At 45.7% G+C, this 17028-nt stretch overlaps 1 protein-coding gene and 1 long non-coding RNA gene across 2 annotated transcripts in view; one reads left to right on the plus strand and one right to left on the minus strand.

Annotated features, from left to right (window-relative positions):
* Nucleotides 1-17028, plus strand: part of rbm10 (RNA binding motif protein 10) — a 120927-nt gene that overhangs the window by 60629 nt on the left and 43270 nt on the right. The window contains exons 7-10 of the mRNA XM_052484161.1: nucleotides 1746-1832; nucleotides 1921-1981; nucleotides 2077-2256; nucleotides 11054-11214. Coding sequence (XP_052340121.1) covers nucleotides 1746-1832; nucleotides 1921-1981; nucleotides 2077-2256; nucleotides 11054-11214 — 489 coding nt within the window. The remainder of the gene's footprint in view (nucleotides 1-1745; nucleotides 1833-1920; nucleotides 1982-2076; nucleotides 2257-11053; nucleotides 11215-17028) is intronic.
* Nucleotides 11334-16943, minus strand: LOC127913071 (uncharacterized). Its single transcript, XR_008084510.1, has 6 exons — nucleotides 16365-16943; nucleotides 15124-15630; nucleotides 14704-15038; nucleotides 12127-12225; nucleotides 11943-12001; nucleotides 11334-11580 (listed from the first exon to the last, which is right to left on the minus strand). It is a non-coding gene; the product is annotated as an uncharacterized LOC127913071 (long non-coding RNA).

The raw sequence follows: 17028 nt of genomic DNA on the forward strand, positions 1-17028 counted from the left end.
TGACACCATTGTTGAATGACACCATTGTTCTTAAACGACACCATTGTTGTTAAATGACACCATTGTTGTTGAATGACACCATTGTTGTTAAATGAAACATGCAGAGTCATAAAGTGGAATCACATGACCATGGGTGTCATTACAGTATCAAATGACCTAATCAAATGATGTAGGTGGGAGATATATTTTAACCACAGACCGTCCCACTTGTGCACGCCTCACCATATGCATATTGAATGGTGAATACTGTCTGTTTTCTACTGGTTGCGTTGCCAGGTTGGGGTGGGGGTCAGGTTGGCTAACACTGTGACCAGGGTTCCCCTTAAGGGGGGGGGTTGACAAAACACAACACTCTCTCTCTCTCCACACACACACACACACACACACTCTCTTGTCCTCAATTTTTCTTCTCTCTTCTCTTTACCGCTCTTCTCTCCTCTCTTCTCCTCTTTCCTTCTCTTCTCTCCTCTCTTTCCCTCTTTTCTCTCTTCTCTTTCCCTCTCTCCCCTTTCCCTCTCTTCTATCCTCTCCCTCTCTTCTCGCCTCTCTTTCACTCTCTTTCCCTCTCTTCTCTCCTCTCTTTCCCTCTTTTCTCTCTTCTCTTTCCCTCTCTTCTCTCTTCCCTTTCCCTCTCTTTCCCTCTCTCCTCTCCTCTCTTTCTCTCTCTTCTCCTCTCTCTCTTCTCTCCTCTCTTTCCCTCTCTTCTCCTCTCTTTCCCTCTCTCCTCTCCTCTCTTTCTCTCTCTTCTCTCCTCTCTTTCCCTCTCTTCTCTCCCCTTTCCCTCTCTTCTCTCCTCTCTTTCCCTCTCTTCTCTCCTCTCTTTCCCTCTCTTCTCTCCTCTCTTTCCCTCTCTTCTCTCCTCTCTTTCCCTCTCTTCTCCTCTCTTTCCCTCTCTCCTCTCCTCTCTTTCCCTCTCTTCTCCTCTCTTTCCCTCTCTTCTCTCCTCTCTTTCCCTCTCTTCTCTCCTCTCTTTCCCTCTCTTCTCCTCTCTTTCCCTCTCTCCTCTCCTCTCTTTCTCTCTCTTCTCTCCTCTCTTTCCCTCTCTCCTCTCCTCTCTTTCTCTCTCTTCTCCTCTCTCTCTTCTCTCCTCTCTTTCCCTCTCTTCTCCTCTCTTTCCCTCTCTTCTCTCCTCTCTTTCCCTCTCTCTCTCTCTCTCTCTCTCTTTCTCTCTCTTCTCCTCTCTCTCTCTCTTCTCTCCTCTCTTTCCCTCTCTTCTCCTCTCTTCCCTCTCTCCTCTCCTCTCTTTCCCTCTCTCTCTCTCCCCTTTCCCTCTCTTCTCTCCCCTTTCCCTCTCTTCTCTCCTCTCTTTCTCCTCTCTCTCTCTCCCTCTCTTTTCCCTCTCTTCTCTCCTCCTTTCCCTCTCTTCTCTCCTCTCTTTCCTCTCTCTCTCTCTCCTCTCTCTTTCCCTCTCTTCTCCTCTCTTTCCCTCTCTCCTCTCCTCTCTTTCTCTCTCTTCTCTCCTCTCTTTCCCTCTCTTCTCTCCTCTCTTTCCCTCTCTTCTCTCCTCTCTTTCCCTCTCTCTCTCAATTCAATTCAATGGGAACCATCTCTCACTCATTCTGCCCTCTTGTGAGTGGGCTCCTCTCTCTCTAGAATGTGAACCACTTATCTATGATAATCATTCTTTGTTTCTCTCTCCCTCTCTGTCTCCCTCTCTCTTGGTCTTCTCTGTCTATCTTTCTCTTTGTCTCTCCTTCTCTCCCTCTCTCTCTCTGCCTGTCTCTTTCTCTCTCTCTCTCTTTCAGAGGGTTTTGTCTATCCTAGGCCAGAGGGTGTCTATGCACTACAGTGACCCTAAACCACGCGCCAACGAGGACTGGCTCTGTAACAAGGTACAACAGCTAACAACCTCACTGTGTTGCTTCTCATCTTGTTCTCAATTCTCACGGGTACTGATCGCCTCTGTTGCTGTTCTAACAGTGTGGGGTTCAGAACTTCAAGAGGAGAGAGAAGTGCTTTAAATGTGGCGTTTCTAAATCAGGTAAACATGTGATACAGTGATACCTAAACCCTCTGATAAACATAGACAGGTGTGTTCTGGGATATCCGACTGTGTTTTTTTTTATTACCCTTTAGAGGCAGAGTTGAAACTGCCCCAGCTGAGGGAGTTACCTCAGAAGGACGGCTTATTGCCCCTCCCTGCTCTCTACCAGCCAGCTGCTACCATCACCACTACTGCCGTCACCACTCCCAGGGCCGGGGGCAGGGCTGGGGCAGGGGGAGCTGACACACAGCAGGCTGAGGTGGCCAACGACAGTAAGTCTCTCTCTCAAGTCAATTTAAATTGAAAGGGGCATGGGAAACATATGTTTACGTTGCCAAAGCAAGTGAAGTAGATAATAAACAAAAGTGAAATAAGCAATAAAAAATGAACACTAAACACGACAAAAATTCCAAAATAATAAAGACATTTCAAATGTCATATTATGTATACAGTGGAAGTTGGAAGTTTACATACACTTAGGTTGGAGTCATTAAAACTCGTTTTTCAACCACTCCACAAATGTCTTGTTAACAAACTATAGTTTTGGCAAGTTGGTTAGGACATCTACTCTGTGCATGACACAAGTCATTTTTCCAACAATTGTTTACAGACAGATTATTTCACTTGTAATTCACTGTGTCACAATTCCAGTGGGTCAGAAGTTTACATACACTAAGTTGACTGTGGCTTTAAACAGCTTGGAAAATTCCAGAAAATGATGTCATGGCTTTAGAAGCTTTTGATAGGCTAATTGACATAATTTGAGTCAATTGGAGGTGTACCTGTGGATGTATTTCAAGGCCTACCTTCAAACTCAGTGCCTCTTTTCTTGACATCATGGGAAAATCAAAAGAAATCAGCCAAGACCTCTGAAAAGATTGTAGACCTCCACAAGTCTGGTTCATCCTTGGGAGTAATTTCCAAATGCCTGAAGGTACCACGTTCATCTGTATAAACAATAGTACGCAAGTATAAACACCATGGGACCACGCAGCCGTCATACCGCTCAGGAAGAAGACACGTTCTGTCTCCTAGAGATGAACGTACTTTGGTGTGAAAAGTGCAAATCAATCCCAGAACAACTGAAAAGGACCTTGTGAAGATGCTGGAGGAAACAGGTACAAAAGTATCTATATTCACAGTAAAACGAGTCCTATATCGACATAACCTGAAAGGCCATTCAGCAAGGAAGAAGCCACTGCTCCAAAACCGCCATTAAAAAGCCAGACTACGGTTTGCAACTGCACATGGGGACAAAGATCGTACCTCTGGTCTGATGAAACAAAAATAGAACTGTTTGGCCATAATGACCATCATTATGTTTGGAGGAAAAAGGGGGAGGCTTGCAAGCCGAAGAACAACATCCCAACCGTGAAGCACGGGGGTGGCAGCATCTTGTTGTGGGGGTGCTTTGCTGCAGGAGGGACTGGTGCACTTCACAAAATAGATGGCATCATGAGGGAAGGAAAATTATGTGGATATATTGAAACAATATCTCAAGACATCAGTTAAAGCTTGGTTGCAAATGGGTCTTCCAAATGGACAATGACCCCAAGCATACTTGCAAAGTTGTGGCAAAATGGCTTAAGGACAACAAAGTCAAGGTATTGGAGTGGCCATTACAAAGCCCTAACCTCAATCCCAAAGAACATGTGTGGGCAGAACTGAAAAAGCGTGTGCGAGCAAGGAGGCCTACAAACCTGACTCAGTTACACCAGCTCTGTCAGGAGGAATGGGACAAAATTCACCCAACTTATTGTGGGAAGCGTGTGGAAGGCTACCTGAAACATTTGACCCAAGTTAAACAATTTAAAGGCAATGCTACCAAATACTAATTGAGTAAATGTATGTAAACTTCTGACCCACTGGGAATGTGATTAAATAAATAATTGCTGAAATAAATAATTATCTCTACTATTATTCTGACATTTCACATTCTTAAAATAAAGTGGAGATACTAACTGGCCTAAGACAGGGCATTTTTAATAGGATTAAATGTCAGGAATTGTGAAAAACTGAGTTTAAATGTATTTGGTTAAGGTGTATGTAAAACTTCCGACTTCAACTGTATATATACAGTGTTGTAATGATGTGCAAATGGTTAAAGTACAAAAGGGAAAATAAATAAGCATAAATATGGGTTGTATTTACAATGGTGTTTGTTCTTCACTGGTTGCCCTTTTCTCGTGGCAACATGTCACACATCTTGCTGCTGTGATGTCACACAGTGGTATTTCACCCAATAGATGAGAGTTTATCAAAATTGGGTTTGTTTTCAAATTCTTTGTGGATCTGTGTAATCTGAGGGAAATATGTGTCTCTAATATGGTCATACGTTGGACAGGAGGTTAGGAAGTGCAGCTCAGTTTCCACCTCATTTTGTGGGCAGTGAGCACATAGCCTGTCTTCTCTTGAGAGCCATGTCTGCCTACGGCGGCCTTTCTCAATAGCAAGGCTATGCTCACTGAGTCTGTACATAGTCAAAGCTTTCCTTAAGTTTATGTCAGTCACTGGTCAGGTATTCTGCCACGGTGTACTCTCTGTTTAGGGGCGTTCCACTTTGCTCCGTTTTTTTGTGGATTATATTAAGTCTGTCGAATAGTTATCGTTTTGTTTTCTCATGATTTGATTGGTCTAAATTGTGCTGTTGTCCTGGGGCTCTGTGGGGTCTGTTTGTGTTTGTGAACAGAGCCCCAGGACCAGCTTGCTAAGTGGACACTTCTCCAGGTTCATCTCTCTGTAGGTGATGACTCTTCTCCAGGTTCATCTCTCTGTAGGTGATGACTCTTCTCCAGGTTCATCTCTCTGTAGGTGATGACTCTTCTCCAGGTTCATCTCTCTGTAGGTGATGACTCTTCTCCAAGTTCATCTCTCTGTAGGTGATGGCTCTTCTCCAGGTTCATCTCTCTGTGGGTGATGACTCTTCTCCAGGTTCATCTCTCTGTAGGTGATGACTCTTCTCCAGGTTCATCTCTCTGTAGGTGATGGCTCTTCTCCAGGTTCATCTCTCTGTAGGTGATGACTCTTCTCCAGGTTCATCTCCTGTAGGTGATGACTCTTCTCCAGGTTCATCTGTAGGTGATGACTCTTCTCCAGGTTCATCTCTGTTCATCTCTCTGTAGGTGATGACTCTTCTCCAGGTTCTGTAGGTGATGACTCTTCTCCAGGTTCATCTCTCTGCATCTCTCTGCAGGTGATGACTCTTCTCCAGGTTCATCTCTCTGTAGGTGATGACTCTTCTCTCCAGGTTCATCTCTCTGTAGGTGATGACTCTTCTCCAGGTTCATCTCTCTGTAGGTGATGACTCTTCTCTCAGGTTCATCTCTCTGTAGGTGATGACTCTTCTCCAGGTTCATCTCTCTGCAGGTGATGGCTCTTCTCCAGGTTCATCTCTCTGTAGGTGATGACTCAGGTTTCTCCAGGTTCATCTGTAGGTCTCTGTAGGTGATGACTCTTCTCCAGGTTCATCTCTCTGTAGGTGATGACTCTTCTCCAGGTTCATCTCTCTGACTCTTCTCCAGGTTCATCTCTCTGTAGGTGATGACTCTTCTCCAGGTTCATCTCTCTGTAGGTGATGACTCTTCTCCAGGTTCATCTCTCTGTAGGTGATGGCTTTGTGGTGGAATGTGTGTGCATCGCTATCCTTTTAGGTGGTTGTATAATTTAACTGCTCTTTTCTGGATGTTGATAACTAGAGGGTATGTCCTAATTCTGCTCTGCATTGTTTGGGGTTCTACGTTGTACATAAAGTGTATTTTTCAGACTTCTGCAGAGTCTCAGTTGGGAGTTTACTTAAGTGGTCAGATGCTTAAGGACTGTTTTTGTAGCACAGACTGGACGTTTTTGTAGCACAGACTGGATGTTTTTGTAGCACAGACTGGAATATGTTCCGGGATTCCTCCGATGGCATTGAGGAGTTACACCACATCAGTCCTCGGCTTCATCACTAAGTGCATCGACGACGTTGTCCCAACAGTGACCGTACGTTCATATCCCAACCAGAAGCCATGGATTACAAGCAACATCCGCACCGAGCTGAAGGCTAGAGCTGCCGCTTTCAAGGAGCGGGACACTAACCCGGACGTCTATAAGAAATCCCGCTACGCCCTCCGACGAACCGTGAAACAGGCAAAGCGTCAATACAGGACTAAGATTGAATCGCGCTCTGATGCTTGTCGTATGTGGCAAACTATTATGGACTACAAAGGGAAATCCAACTGCGAGTTGCCCAATGACACGAGCAGACGAACTAAATGCGTTTAATGCTCGCTTCGAGGTAAGCAACACTGAACCATACATGAGAGCACCAGCTTTGATCATGCTCTCCATAGCCGATGTGAGCATGACCTTCAAACAGGTCAACATTCACAAGGCCGCAGGGCCAGATGGATTACCAGGACGTGTACTGTGAGCATGCGCTGACCTGCTGGCAAATGTCTTCACTGACATTTTCAAACTCTCCCTGTCCGAGTCTGTAATACCTACATGTTTCAGGCAGTCCACTATCGTCCCTGTGCCCAAGGAAGCGAAGGTGACTGATTACCGCCCCATAGCACTCACATCAGTAGCCATGAAGTGCTTTGAAAGGCTGGTCATGGCTCACATCAACAGCATCCTCCCAGATACCCTAGACCCACTCCAATTCGCATACCGCCCCAACAGATCCACAGATGACCCAAACGCACTCCACACTGCCCTTTCCCACCTAGACAAAAGGAACACCTATGTGAGAATGCTGTTCATTCACTATAGCTCAGCGTTCAACACCATAGTGCCCTCAAAGCTCATCGCTAAGCTAAGGACCCTGGGACTAAACACCTCCCTCTGCAACTGGATCCTGGACTTCCTGACGGGTCGCCCCCAGGTGATCAGGGTAGGTAACAACACATCCGCCATGCTGATCCTCAACACGGAGGCCCCTCGGCGGTATGTGCTCAGTCCCTTCCTGTACTCCCTGTTCACTCATGACTGCACGGCCAGGCACAACTCCAACACCATCATTAAGTTTGCTGATGACACTTCAGTGGTAGGCCTGATAACCGACAACGATGAGACAGCTTGTAGGGAGGAGGTCAGAGACCTGGCAGTGTGGTGCCAGGACAACAACCTCTCCCTCAACGATGAGACAGCCTACAGGGAGGAGGTCAGAGACCTGGCCGTGTGGTGCCAGGACAACAACCTCCCCCTCAACGATGAGACAGCCTATAGGAAGGAGGTCAGAGACCTGGTCGTGTGGTGCCAGGGCAACAACCTCCCCCTCAACGATGAGACAGCCTACAGGGAGGAGGTCAGAGACCTGGCCGTGTGGTGCCAGGACAACAACCTCCCCCTCAACGATGAGACAGCCTACAGGGAGGAGGTCAGAGACCTGGCCGTGTGGTGCCAGGACAACAACCTCCCCCTCAACGATGAGACAGCCTACAGGGAGGAGGTCAGAGACCTGGCAGTGTGGTGCCAGGACAACAACCTCTCCCTCAATGTGATCAAGACAAAGGAGATGACTGTGGACTATAGGAAAAGGAGGAAAAGAACAGGCCCCCATTAACACCGACTGGACTGAAGTGGAGCGGGTTGAGAGCTTCAAGTTCCTTGGTTTCCACGTCACCAACAAACTAACATGGTCCAAGCACACCAAGATAGTTGAGAAGAGGGCACGACAACAACTTTTCCCCCTGAAAAGATTTGGCATGGGTCCTCAGATCCTCAAGAAGTTCTACAGCTGCGCCAACTGCTCGGCCTCCGACCGTAAGGCGCTACAGAGGGTAGTACATACGGCCCAGTACATCACTGGGGCCAAGCTTCCTGACATCAAGGACCTCTATACCAGGAGATGAATTCACCTTTCAGCAGGACAATAACCTAAAACACAAGGCCAAATATACACTGGAGTTGCTTACCAAGATGACATGGAATGTTCCTGAGTGGCCTAGTTACAGTTTTGACTTAAATCCATTTGAAAATCTATAGCATGACCTGAAAATGTTTGTCTTGCAATGATCAACAACCAATTTGAAAGAGCTTGAAGAATTTAAAAAGGAATAATGAACAAATATTGTACAATCCAGGTGTGGAAAGCTCTTAGGTACCTACCCAGAAAGACGCACAGCTATAATTGCTGCCAAAGGTGCTTCTACAAAGTATTGACTCAGGGGTGTGAATACCTATGTAAATGAGATATTTCTGTATTTCATTTTCAATAAATATGCTCAAATTTCTAAAAACATGTTTTCACTTTGTCATTATTGTGTGTAGATGGGTGAGACTTTTATTTTTTTTATCAATAATTATAATAATAATAATATAATTATTTTTATTTTTATTTTTTTATTTTTTTAAAATCATTTTTTAAATGGGAATTTAGGCTTTAAGTTTTTATGGCTGGGGGCAGTATTGAGTAGCTTGGATGAATAAGATGCCCAGAGTAAACTGCCTGCTACTCAGGCCCAGAAGCTAAGATATGCATAGTATATTTGGATAGAAAACACTCTGAAGTTTCTAAAACTGTTTGAATGATGTCTGTGAGTATAACAGAACTCATATGGCAGGCAAAAACCTGAGACAAAAAATCCAACCAGGAAGTCAGAAATCTGAGGTTTGTAGTTTTTCAAGTCATTGCCTATCGAATATACAGTGTCTATGGGGTCATATTGCACTTCCTAAGGCTTCCACTAGATGCAAACAGTCTCTAGAACCTTGTTTGATGTTTCTACTGTGAAGGAGGGGGGAATGAGAGCTGTTTGAGTCAGGGGTCTGGCAGAGTGTCACAAGCTCAGTCTCGCTCGCTCCTGTGAGAGTTAGTTGCATTCCATTGCATTTCTACAGACAAAGGAATTCTCCGGTTGAAACATTATTGAAGATTTATTGTCACGATCGTCGTAAGAAGAGGACCAAAGCGCAGCGTGGTGTGAATGCATCATTTTACGAAAACACAAAGTAAAGTGTACAAAACAAGAAATGAACAACGACCGTGAAGCTATATACCAAATGTGCTAACACAAACACTACACATAAACAATCACCCACAGTGACAAAACAGGCTACCTAAATATGGTTCCCAATCAATGACTAACACCTGCCTCTGATTGAGAACCATATCAGGCCAAACACAGAAACGGACAAACGAGACACACAACATAGAATGCCCACCCAGCTCACGTCGTGACCAACACTAAAACAAGGAAAACACAAAAGAACTATGGTCAGAACGTGACATTTATGATGAAAACATCCTAAAGATCGATTCTATACTTCATTTGACATGTTTCTACGAACTGTAATATGACTTTTCGTCTGAACTTTCGCCTGGACCTAGTGCCCGCGCGTCGTGAGTTTGGATTTGTGTACTAAACGCGCAAACAAAAAGAAGGTATTTGGACGTAAATTATGGACTTTATCGAACAAAACAAACATTTATTGTCGAACTGGGATTCCTGGGAGTGCATTCTGATGAAGATCATCAAAGGTAAGTGAATATTTATAATGCTATTTCTGATTTCTGTTGACTCCACAACATGGCGGGTACCTGTTTGGGTTGTTTTGTTGTCTGAGCGCTGTACTCAGATTATTGCATGGTGTGCTTTTTTCATAAGGAGGTCCTTCTGTAGCTCAGTTGGTAGAGCATGGCGCTTGTAACGCCAGGGTAGTGGGTTCGATTCCCGGGACCACCCATACGTAGAATGTATGCACACATGACTGTAAGTCGCTTTGGATAAAAGCGTCTGCTAAATGGCATATATATTCATAAAGTTTTTTTGAAATCTGACACAGCGGTTGCATTAAGGAGAAGTTTATCTAAAGTTCCATGTATAACACTTGTATCTTTTATCAATGTTTATTATGAGTATTTTCTGTAAATTGATGTGGCTCTCTGCAAAATCACCGGATGTTTTGGAGGCAAAACATTGCTGAACATAACGCGCCAATGTAAACTAAGATTTTTGGATATAAATATGAACTTTATCGAACAAAACATACATGTATTGTGTAACATGAAGTCCTATGAGTGTCATCTGATGAAGATCATCAAAGGTTAGTGATTAATTTTCTCTCTATTTCTGCTTTTTGTGTCTCTTCTCTTTGGCTGGAAAAATTGCTGTGTTTTTCTGTTGACTTGGTACTGACCTAACATAATCAGTTGGTGTGCTTTCGTCGTAAAGCGGTTTTGAAATCGGACACTGTGGTGGGATTAACAACAAGTTGTTGTTTGAATTTGGCGCCCTGCACTTTCACTGGCTGTTGTCAAGTCGATCCCGTTAACAGGATCTCAGCCGATCTCAGCCGTAAGAAATTAACACAAACCAAATGTGGAATAAATCTAGGAATATGAATACTGTCTGAAGGTACTGTACCTGTCTCTTTCATTTACCTTCTCTCCCCCCTCGCTCTCAACCAATCAACCAATCTCTCCAGCTCTGATCCCGAGGAACCTGGGTCCCCATACTTCTCCAGACTCCGTCCTGTTTCCTTGTTCTGTCTCCTAATGTTCTCTCTACCTCCCTCCCTCCCTCCCTCCCCCCATCCCGCCCTTCATCTCTCTTCTCTCCAGCTCTGATCCTGAGGAACCTGGGTCCCCATACCTCCCTGGAGTCCATCCTGTCCACTCTGTCTCCTTCTAATGTTCTCTCTCTTCTCTCCAGCTCTGATCCTGAGGAACCTGGGTCCCCATACCTCTCTGGAGTCCATCCTGTCCACTCTGTCTCCTTCTAATGTTCTCTCTCTTCTCTCCAGCTCTGATCCTGAGGAACCTGGGTCCCCATACCTCTCTGGAGTCCATCCTGTCCACTGTCTCCCTTCGCTACTCTGTCTCCTAATGTTCTCTCTACCTCCCTCCCTCCCTCCCTCCCCCATCCCGCCCTTCATCTCTCTTCTCTCCAGCTCTGATCCTGAGGAACCTGGGTCCCCATACCTCTCTGGAGTCCATCCTGTCCACTCTGTCTCCTTCTAATGTTCTCTCTCTTCTCTCCAGCTCTGATCCTGAGGAACCTGGGTCCCCATACCTCTCTGGAGTCCATCCTGTCCACTGTCTCCCTTCGCTACTCTGTCTCCTAATGTTCTCTCTCTTCTCTCCAGCTCTGATCCTGAGGAACCTGGGTCCCCATACCTCCCTGGAGTCCATCCTGTCCACTCTGTCTCCCTTCGCGACTCTGTCTCCTTCTAATGTTCGACTGATCAAAGATAAACAGACACAACTCAACCGGGGCTTCGCTTTCCTGCAGCTGTCTACTATAGTGGTGAGGAGATACCAACAACTCTACTATAGTGGTGAGGAGATACCTACAGCTGTCTACTGTAGTGATGAGGAGATACCTACAGCTGTCTACTGTAGTGGTGAGGAGATACCTACAGCTGTCTACTATAGTGGTGAGGAGATACCTACAGCTGTCTACTATAGTGGTGAGGAGATACCTACAGCTGTCTACTATAGTGGTGGGGAGATACCTACAGCTGTAGTGGTGAGGAGATACCTACAGCTGTCTACTATAGTGGTGAGGAGATACCTACAGCTGTCTACTATAGTGGTGAGGAGATACCTACAGCTGTCTACTATAGTGGTGAGGAGATACCTACAGCTGTCTACTATAGTGGTGAGGAGATACCTACAGCTGTAGTGGTGAGGAGATACCTACAGCTGTCTACTATAGTGGTAAGGAGATACCTACAGCTGTCTACTGTAGTGATGAGGAGATACCTACAGCTGTAGTGGTGATGAGATACCTACAGCTGTCTACTATAGTGGTGAGGAGATACCTACAGCTGTCTACTATAGTGGTGATGAGATACCTACAGCTGTAGTGGTGAGGAGATACCTACAGCTGTAGTGGTGAGGAGATACCTACAGCTGTCTACTGTAGTGGTGAGGAGATACCTACAGCTGTAGTGGTGAGGAGATAAATAACAGCTGTCTACTATAGTGGTGAGGAGATACCTACAGCTGTCTACTATAGTGGTGGGGAGATACCTACAGCTGTAGTGGTGAGGAGATACCTACAGCTGTCTACTATAGTGGTGAGGAGATACCTACAGCTGTCTACTATAGTGGTGAGGAGATACCTACAGCTGTCTACTATAGTGGTGAGGAGATACCTACAGCTGTCTACTATAGTGGTGAGGAGATACCTACAGCTGTAGTGGTGAGGAGATACCTACAGCTGTCTACTATAGTGGTGAGGAGATACCTACAGCTGTCTACTATAGTGATGAGGAGATACCTACAGCTGTCTACTATAGTGGTGAGGAGATACCTACAGCTGTCTACTATAGTGGTGAGGAGATACCTACAGCTGTCTACTATAGTGATGAGGAGATACCTACAGCTGTAGTGTTGAGGAGATACATACAGCTGTCTACTATAGTGGTGAGGAGATACCTACAGCTGTAGTGGTGAGGAGATACCTACAGCTGTCTACTATAGTGGTGGGGAGATACCTACAGCTGTCTACTATAGTGGTGAGGAGATACCTACAGCTGTCTACTGTAGTGATGAGGAGATACCTACAGCTGTAGTGGTGAGGAGATACATACAGCTGTCTACTATAGTGGTGAGGAGATACCTACAGCTGTCTACTATAGTGGTGAGGAGATACCTACAGCTGTAGTGGTGAGGAGATACATACAACTGTCTACTATAGTGGTGAGGAGATACCTACAGCTGTCTACTATAGTGGTGAGGAGATACCTACAGCTGTAGTGGTGAGGAGATACCTACAGCTGTCTACTGTAGTGGTGAGGAGATACCTACAGCTGTAGTGGTGAGGAGATACCTACAGCTGTCTACTATAGTGGTGAGGAGATACCTACAGCTGTCTACTGTAGTGATGAGGAGATACCTACAGCTGTCTACTATAGTGGTGAGGAGATACCTACAGCTGTCTACTATAGTGGTGAGGAGATACCTACAGCTGTAGTGGTGAGGAGATACCTACAGCTGTAGTGGTGAGGAGATACCTACAGCTGTCTACTATAGTGGTGAGGAGATACATACAGCTGTAGTGGTGAGGAGATACATACAGCTGTCTACTATAGTGGTGAGGAGATACCTACAGCTGTAGTGGTGAGGAGATACATACAGCTGTCTACTATAGTGGTGAGGAGATACCTACAGCTGTCTACTATAGTGATGAGGAGATACCTACAGCTGTAGTGGTGAGGAGATACCTACAGCTGTAGTGGTGAGGAGATACCAACAGCTGTCTACTATAGTGGTGAGGAGATACCTACAGCTGTAGTGATGAGGAGATACCAACAGCTGTCTACTATAGTGGTGAGGAGATACCTACAGCTGTAGTGATGAGGAGATACCAACAGCTGTCTACTATAGTGATGAGGAGATACCTACAGCTGTAGTGGTGAGGAGATACCTACAGCTGTAGTGGTGAGGAGATACCTACAGCTGTCTACTATAGTGGTGAGGAGATACCTACAGCTGTAGTGGTGAGGAGATACCTACAGCTGTCTACTATAGTGGTGAGGAGATACCTACAGCTGTAGTGGTGAGGAGATACCTACAGCTGTCTACTATAGTGATGAGGAGATACCTACAGCTGTCTACTATAGTGGTGGGGAGATACCTACAGCTGTAGTGGTGAGGAGATACCTACAGCTGTCTACTATAGTGGTGAGGAGATACCTACAACTGTAGTGGTGATGAGATACCTACAGCTGTTTACTATAGTGGTGAGGAGATACCTACAGCTGTCTACTATAGTGGTGAGGAGATACCTACAGCTGTAGTGGTGAGGAGATACCTACAGCTGTCTACTATAGTGGTGAGGAGATACCAACAGCTGTAGTGGTGATGAGATACCGACAGCTGTCTACTATAGTGGTGAGGAGATACCTACAGCTGTTTACTATAGTGGTGAGGAGATACCTACAGCTGTAGTGGTGAGGAGATACCTACAGCTGTAGTGGTGAGGAGATACCTACAGCTGTAATGGTGAGGAGATACCTACAGCTGTAGTGGTGAGGAGATACCTACAGCTGTAATGGTGAGGAGATACCTACAGCTGTAGTGGTGAGGAGATACCTACAGCTGTAATGGTGAGGAGATACCTACAGCTGTAGTGGTGAGGAGATACCTACAGCTGTAGTGGTGAGGAGATACCTACAGCTGTAGTGGTGAGGAGATACCTACAGCTGTCTACTATAATGGTGAGGAGATACCTACAACTGTAGTGGTGAGGAGATACCTACAGCTGTCTACTGTAGTGGTGAGGAGATACCTACAGCTGTCTACTGTAGTGATGAGGAGATACCTACAGCTGTCTACTATAGTGGTGAGGAGATACCAACAGCTGTCTACTGTAGTGATGAGGAGATACCTACAGCTGTAGTGGTGAGGAGATACCTACAGCTGTAGTGGTGAGGAGATACCTACAGCTGTCTACTATAGTGGTGAGGAGATACCAACAGCTGTCTACTATAGTGGTGAGGAGATACCTACAGCTGTAGTGGTGAGGAGATACCTACAGCTGTAGTGGTGAGGAGATACCTACAGCTGTAGTGGTGAGGAGATACCTACAGCTGTAGTGGTGAGGAGATACCTACAGCTGTAGTGGTGAGGAGATACCTACAGCTGTAGTGGTGAGGAGATACCTACAGCTGTAGTGGTGAGGAGATACCTACAGCTGTCTACTATAGTGGTGAGGAGATACCTACAGCTGTCTACTATAGTGGTGAGGAGATACCAACAGCTGTCTACTATAGTGGTGAGGAGATACCTACAGCTGTAGTGGTGAGGAGATACCTACAGCTGTCTACTATAGTGGTGAGGAGATACCTACAACTGTAGTGGTGAGGAGATACCTACAGCTGTCTACTATAGTGGTGAGGAGATACCAACAGCTGTCTACTATAGTGGTGAGGAGATACCTACAGCTGTAGTGGTGAGGAGATACCTACAGCTGTCTACTGTAGTGATGAGGAGATACCTACAGCTGTCTACTATAGTGGTGAGGAGATACCAACAGCTGTCTACTGTAGTGATGAGGAGATACCTACAGCTGTAGTGGTGAGGAGATACCTACAGCTGTCTACTGTAGTGATGAGGAGATACCTACAGCTGTAGTGGTGAGGAGATACCTACAGCTGTCTACTATAGTGGTGAGGAGATACCTACAGCTGTAGTGATGAGGAGATACCTACAGCTGTAGTGGTGATGAGATACCTACAGCTGTCTACTATAGTGGTGAGGAGATACCTACAGCTGTCTACTATAGTGGTGAGGAGATACCTACAGCTGTCTACTATAGTGGTGAGGAGATACCTACAGCTGTCTACTATAGTGGTGAGGAGATACCTACAGCTGTCTACTATAGTGGTGAGGAGATACCTACAGCTGTCTACTATAGTGGTGAGGAGATACCTACAGCTGTCTACTATAGTGATGAGGAGATACCTACAGCTGTCTACTATAGTGGTGAGGAGATACCTACAGCTGTAGTGGTGAGGAGATACCTACAGCTGTCTACTATAGTGGTGAGGAGATACCTACAGCTGTCTACTATAGTGGTGAGGAGATACCTACAGCTGTCTACTATAGTGATGAGGAGATACCTACAGCTGTCTACTATAGTGGTGAGGAGATACCTACAGCTGTAGTGGTGAGGAGATACCTACAGCTGTCTACTATAGTGGTGAGGAGATACCTACAACTGTAGTGGTGAGGAGATACCTACAACTGTAGTGATGAGGAGATACCTACAGCTGTAGTGGTGAGGAGATACCTACAGCTGTCTACTATAGTGGTGAGGAGATACCTACAGCTGTCTACTATAGTGGTGAGGAGATACCTACAGCTGTCTACTATAGTGGTGAGGAGATACCTACAGCTGTAGTGGTGAGGAGATACCTACAGCTGTCTACTATAGTGGTGAGGAGATACCTACAGCTGTCTACTATAGTGGTGAGGAGATACCTACAGCTGTCTACTATAGTGGTGAGGAGATACCTACAGCTGTCTACTATAGTGATGAGGAGATACCTACAGCTGTAGTGGTGAGGAGATACCAACAGCTGTAGTGGTGAGGAGATACCAACAGCTGTAGTGGTGAGGAGATACCTACAGCTGTAGTGGTGAGGAGATACATACAGCTGTCTACTATAGTGATGAGGAGATACCTACAGCTGTAGTGGTGAGGAGATACCTACAGCTGTCTACTATAGTGATGAGGAGATACCTACAGCTGTAGTGGTGAGGAGATACATACAGCTGTCTACTGTAGTGATGAGGAGATACCAACAGCTGTCTACTGTAGTGATGAGGAGATACCTACAGCTGTAGTGGTGAGGAGATACCTACAGCTGTAGTGGTGAGGAGATACCTACAGCTGTAGTGGTGAGGAGATACCAACAGCTGTCTACTATAGTGATGAGGAGATACCTACAGCTGTCTACTATAGTGGTGAGGAGATACATACAGCTGTCTACTATAGTGGTGGGGAGATACCTACAGCTGTAGTGGTGAGGAGATACCTACAGCTGTTTACTATAGTGATGAGGAGATACCTACAGCTGTCTACTATAGTGGTGAGGAGATACCAACAGCTGTCTACTATAGTGGTGAGGAGATACATACAGCTGTCTACTATAGTGGTGGGGAGATACCTACAGCTGTAGTGTTGAGGAGATACCAACAGCTGTCTACTATAGTGGTGAGGAGATACCTACAGCTGTCTACTGTAGTGATGAGGAGATACCTACAGCTGTCTACTATAGTGGTGAGGAGATACCTACAGCTGTCTACTATAGTGGTGAGGAGATACCTACAGCTGTAGTGGTGAGGAGATACCTACAGCTGTAGTGGTGAGGAGATACATACAGCTGTCTACTATAGTGGTGAGGAGATACCTACAGCTGTCTACTATAGTGGTGAGGAGATGCCTACAGCTGTCTACTATAGTGGTGAGGAGATACCTACAGCTGTCTACTATAGTGGTGAGGAGATACCTACAGCTGTAGTGGTGAGGAGATACCTACAGCTGTCTACTATAGTGGTGAGGAGATACCTACAACTGTAGTGGTGAGGAGATACCTACAGCTGTTTA

The sequence above is a fragment of the Oncorhynchus keta genome, chromosome 28 (genome assembly GCF_023373465.1).
Source record: "Oncorhynchus keta strain PuntledgeMale-10-30-2019 chromosome 28, Oket_V2, whole genome shotgun sequence".
NCBI lineage: Eukaryota > Metazoa > Chordata > Actinopteri > Salmoniformes > Salmonidae > Oncorhynchus > Oncorhynchus keta.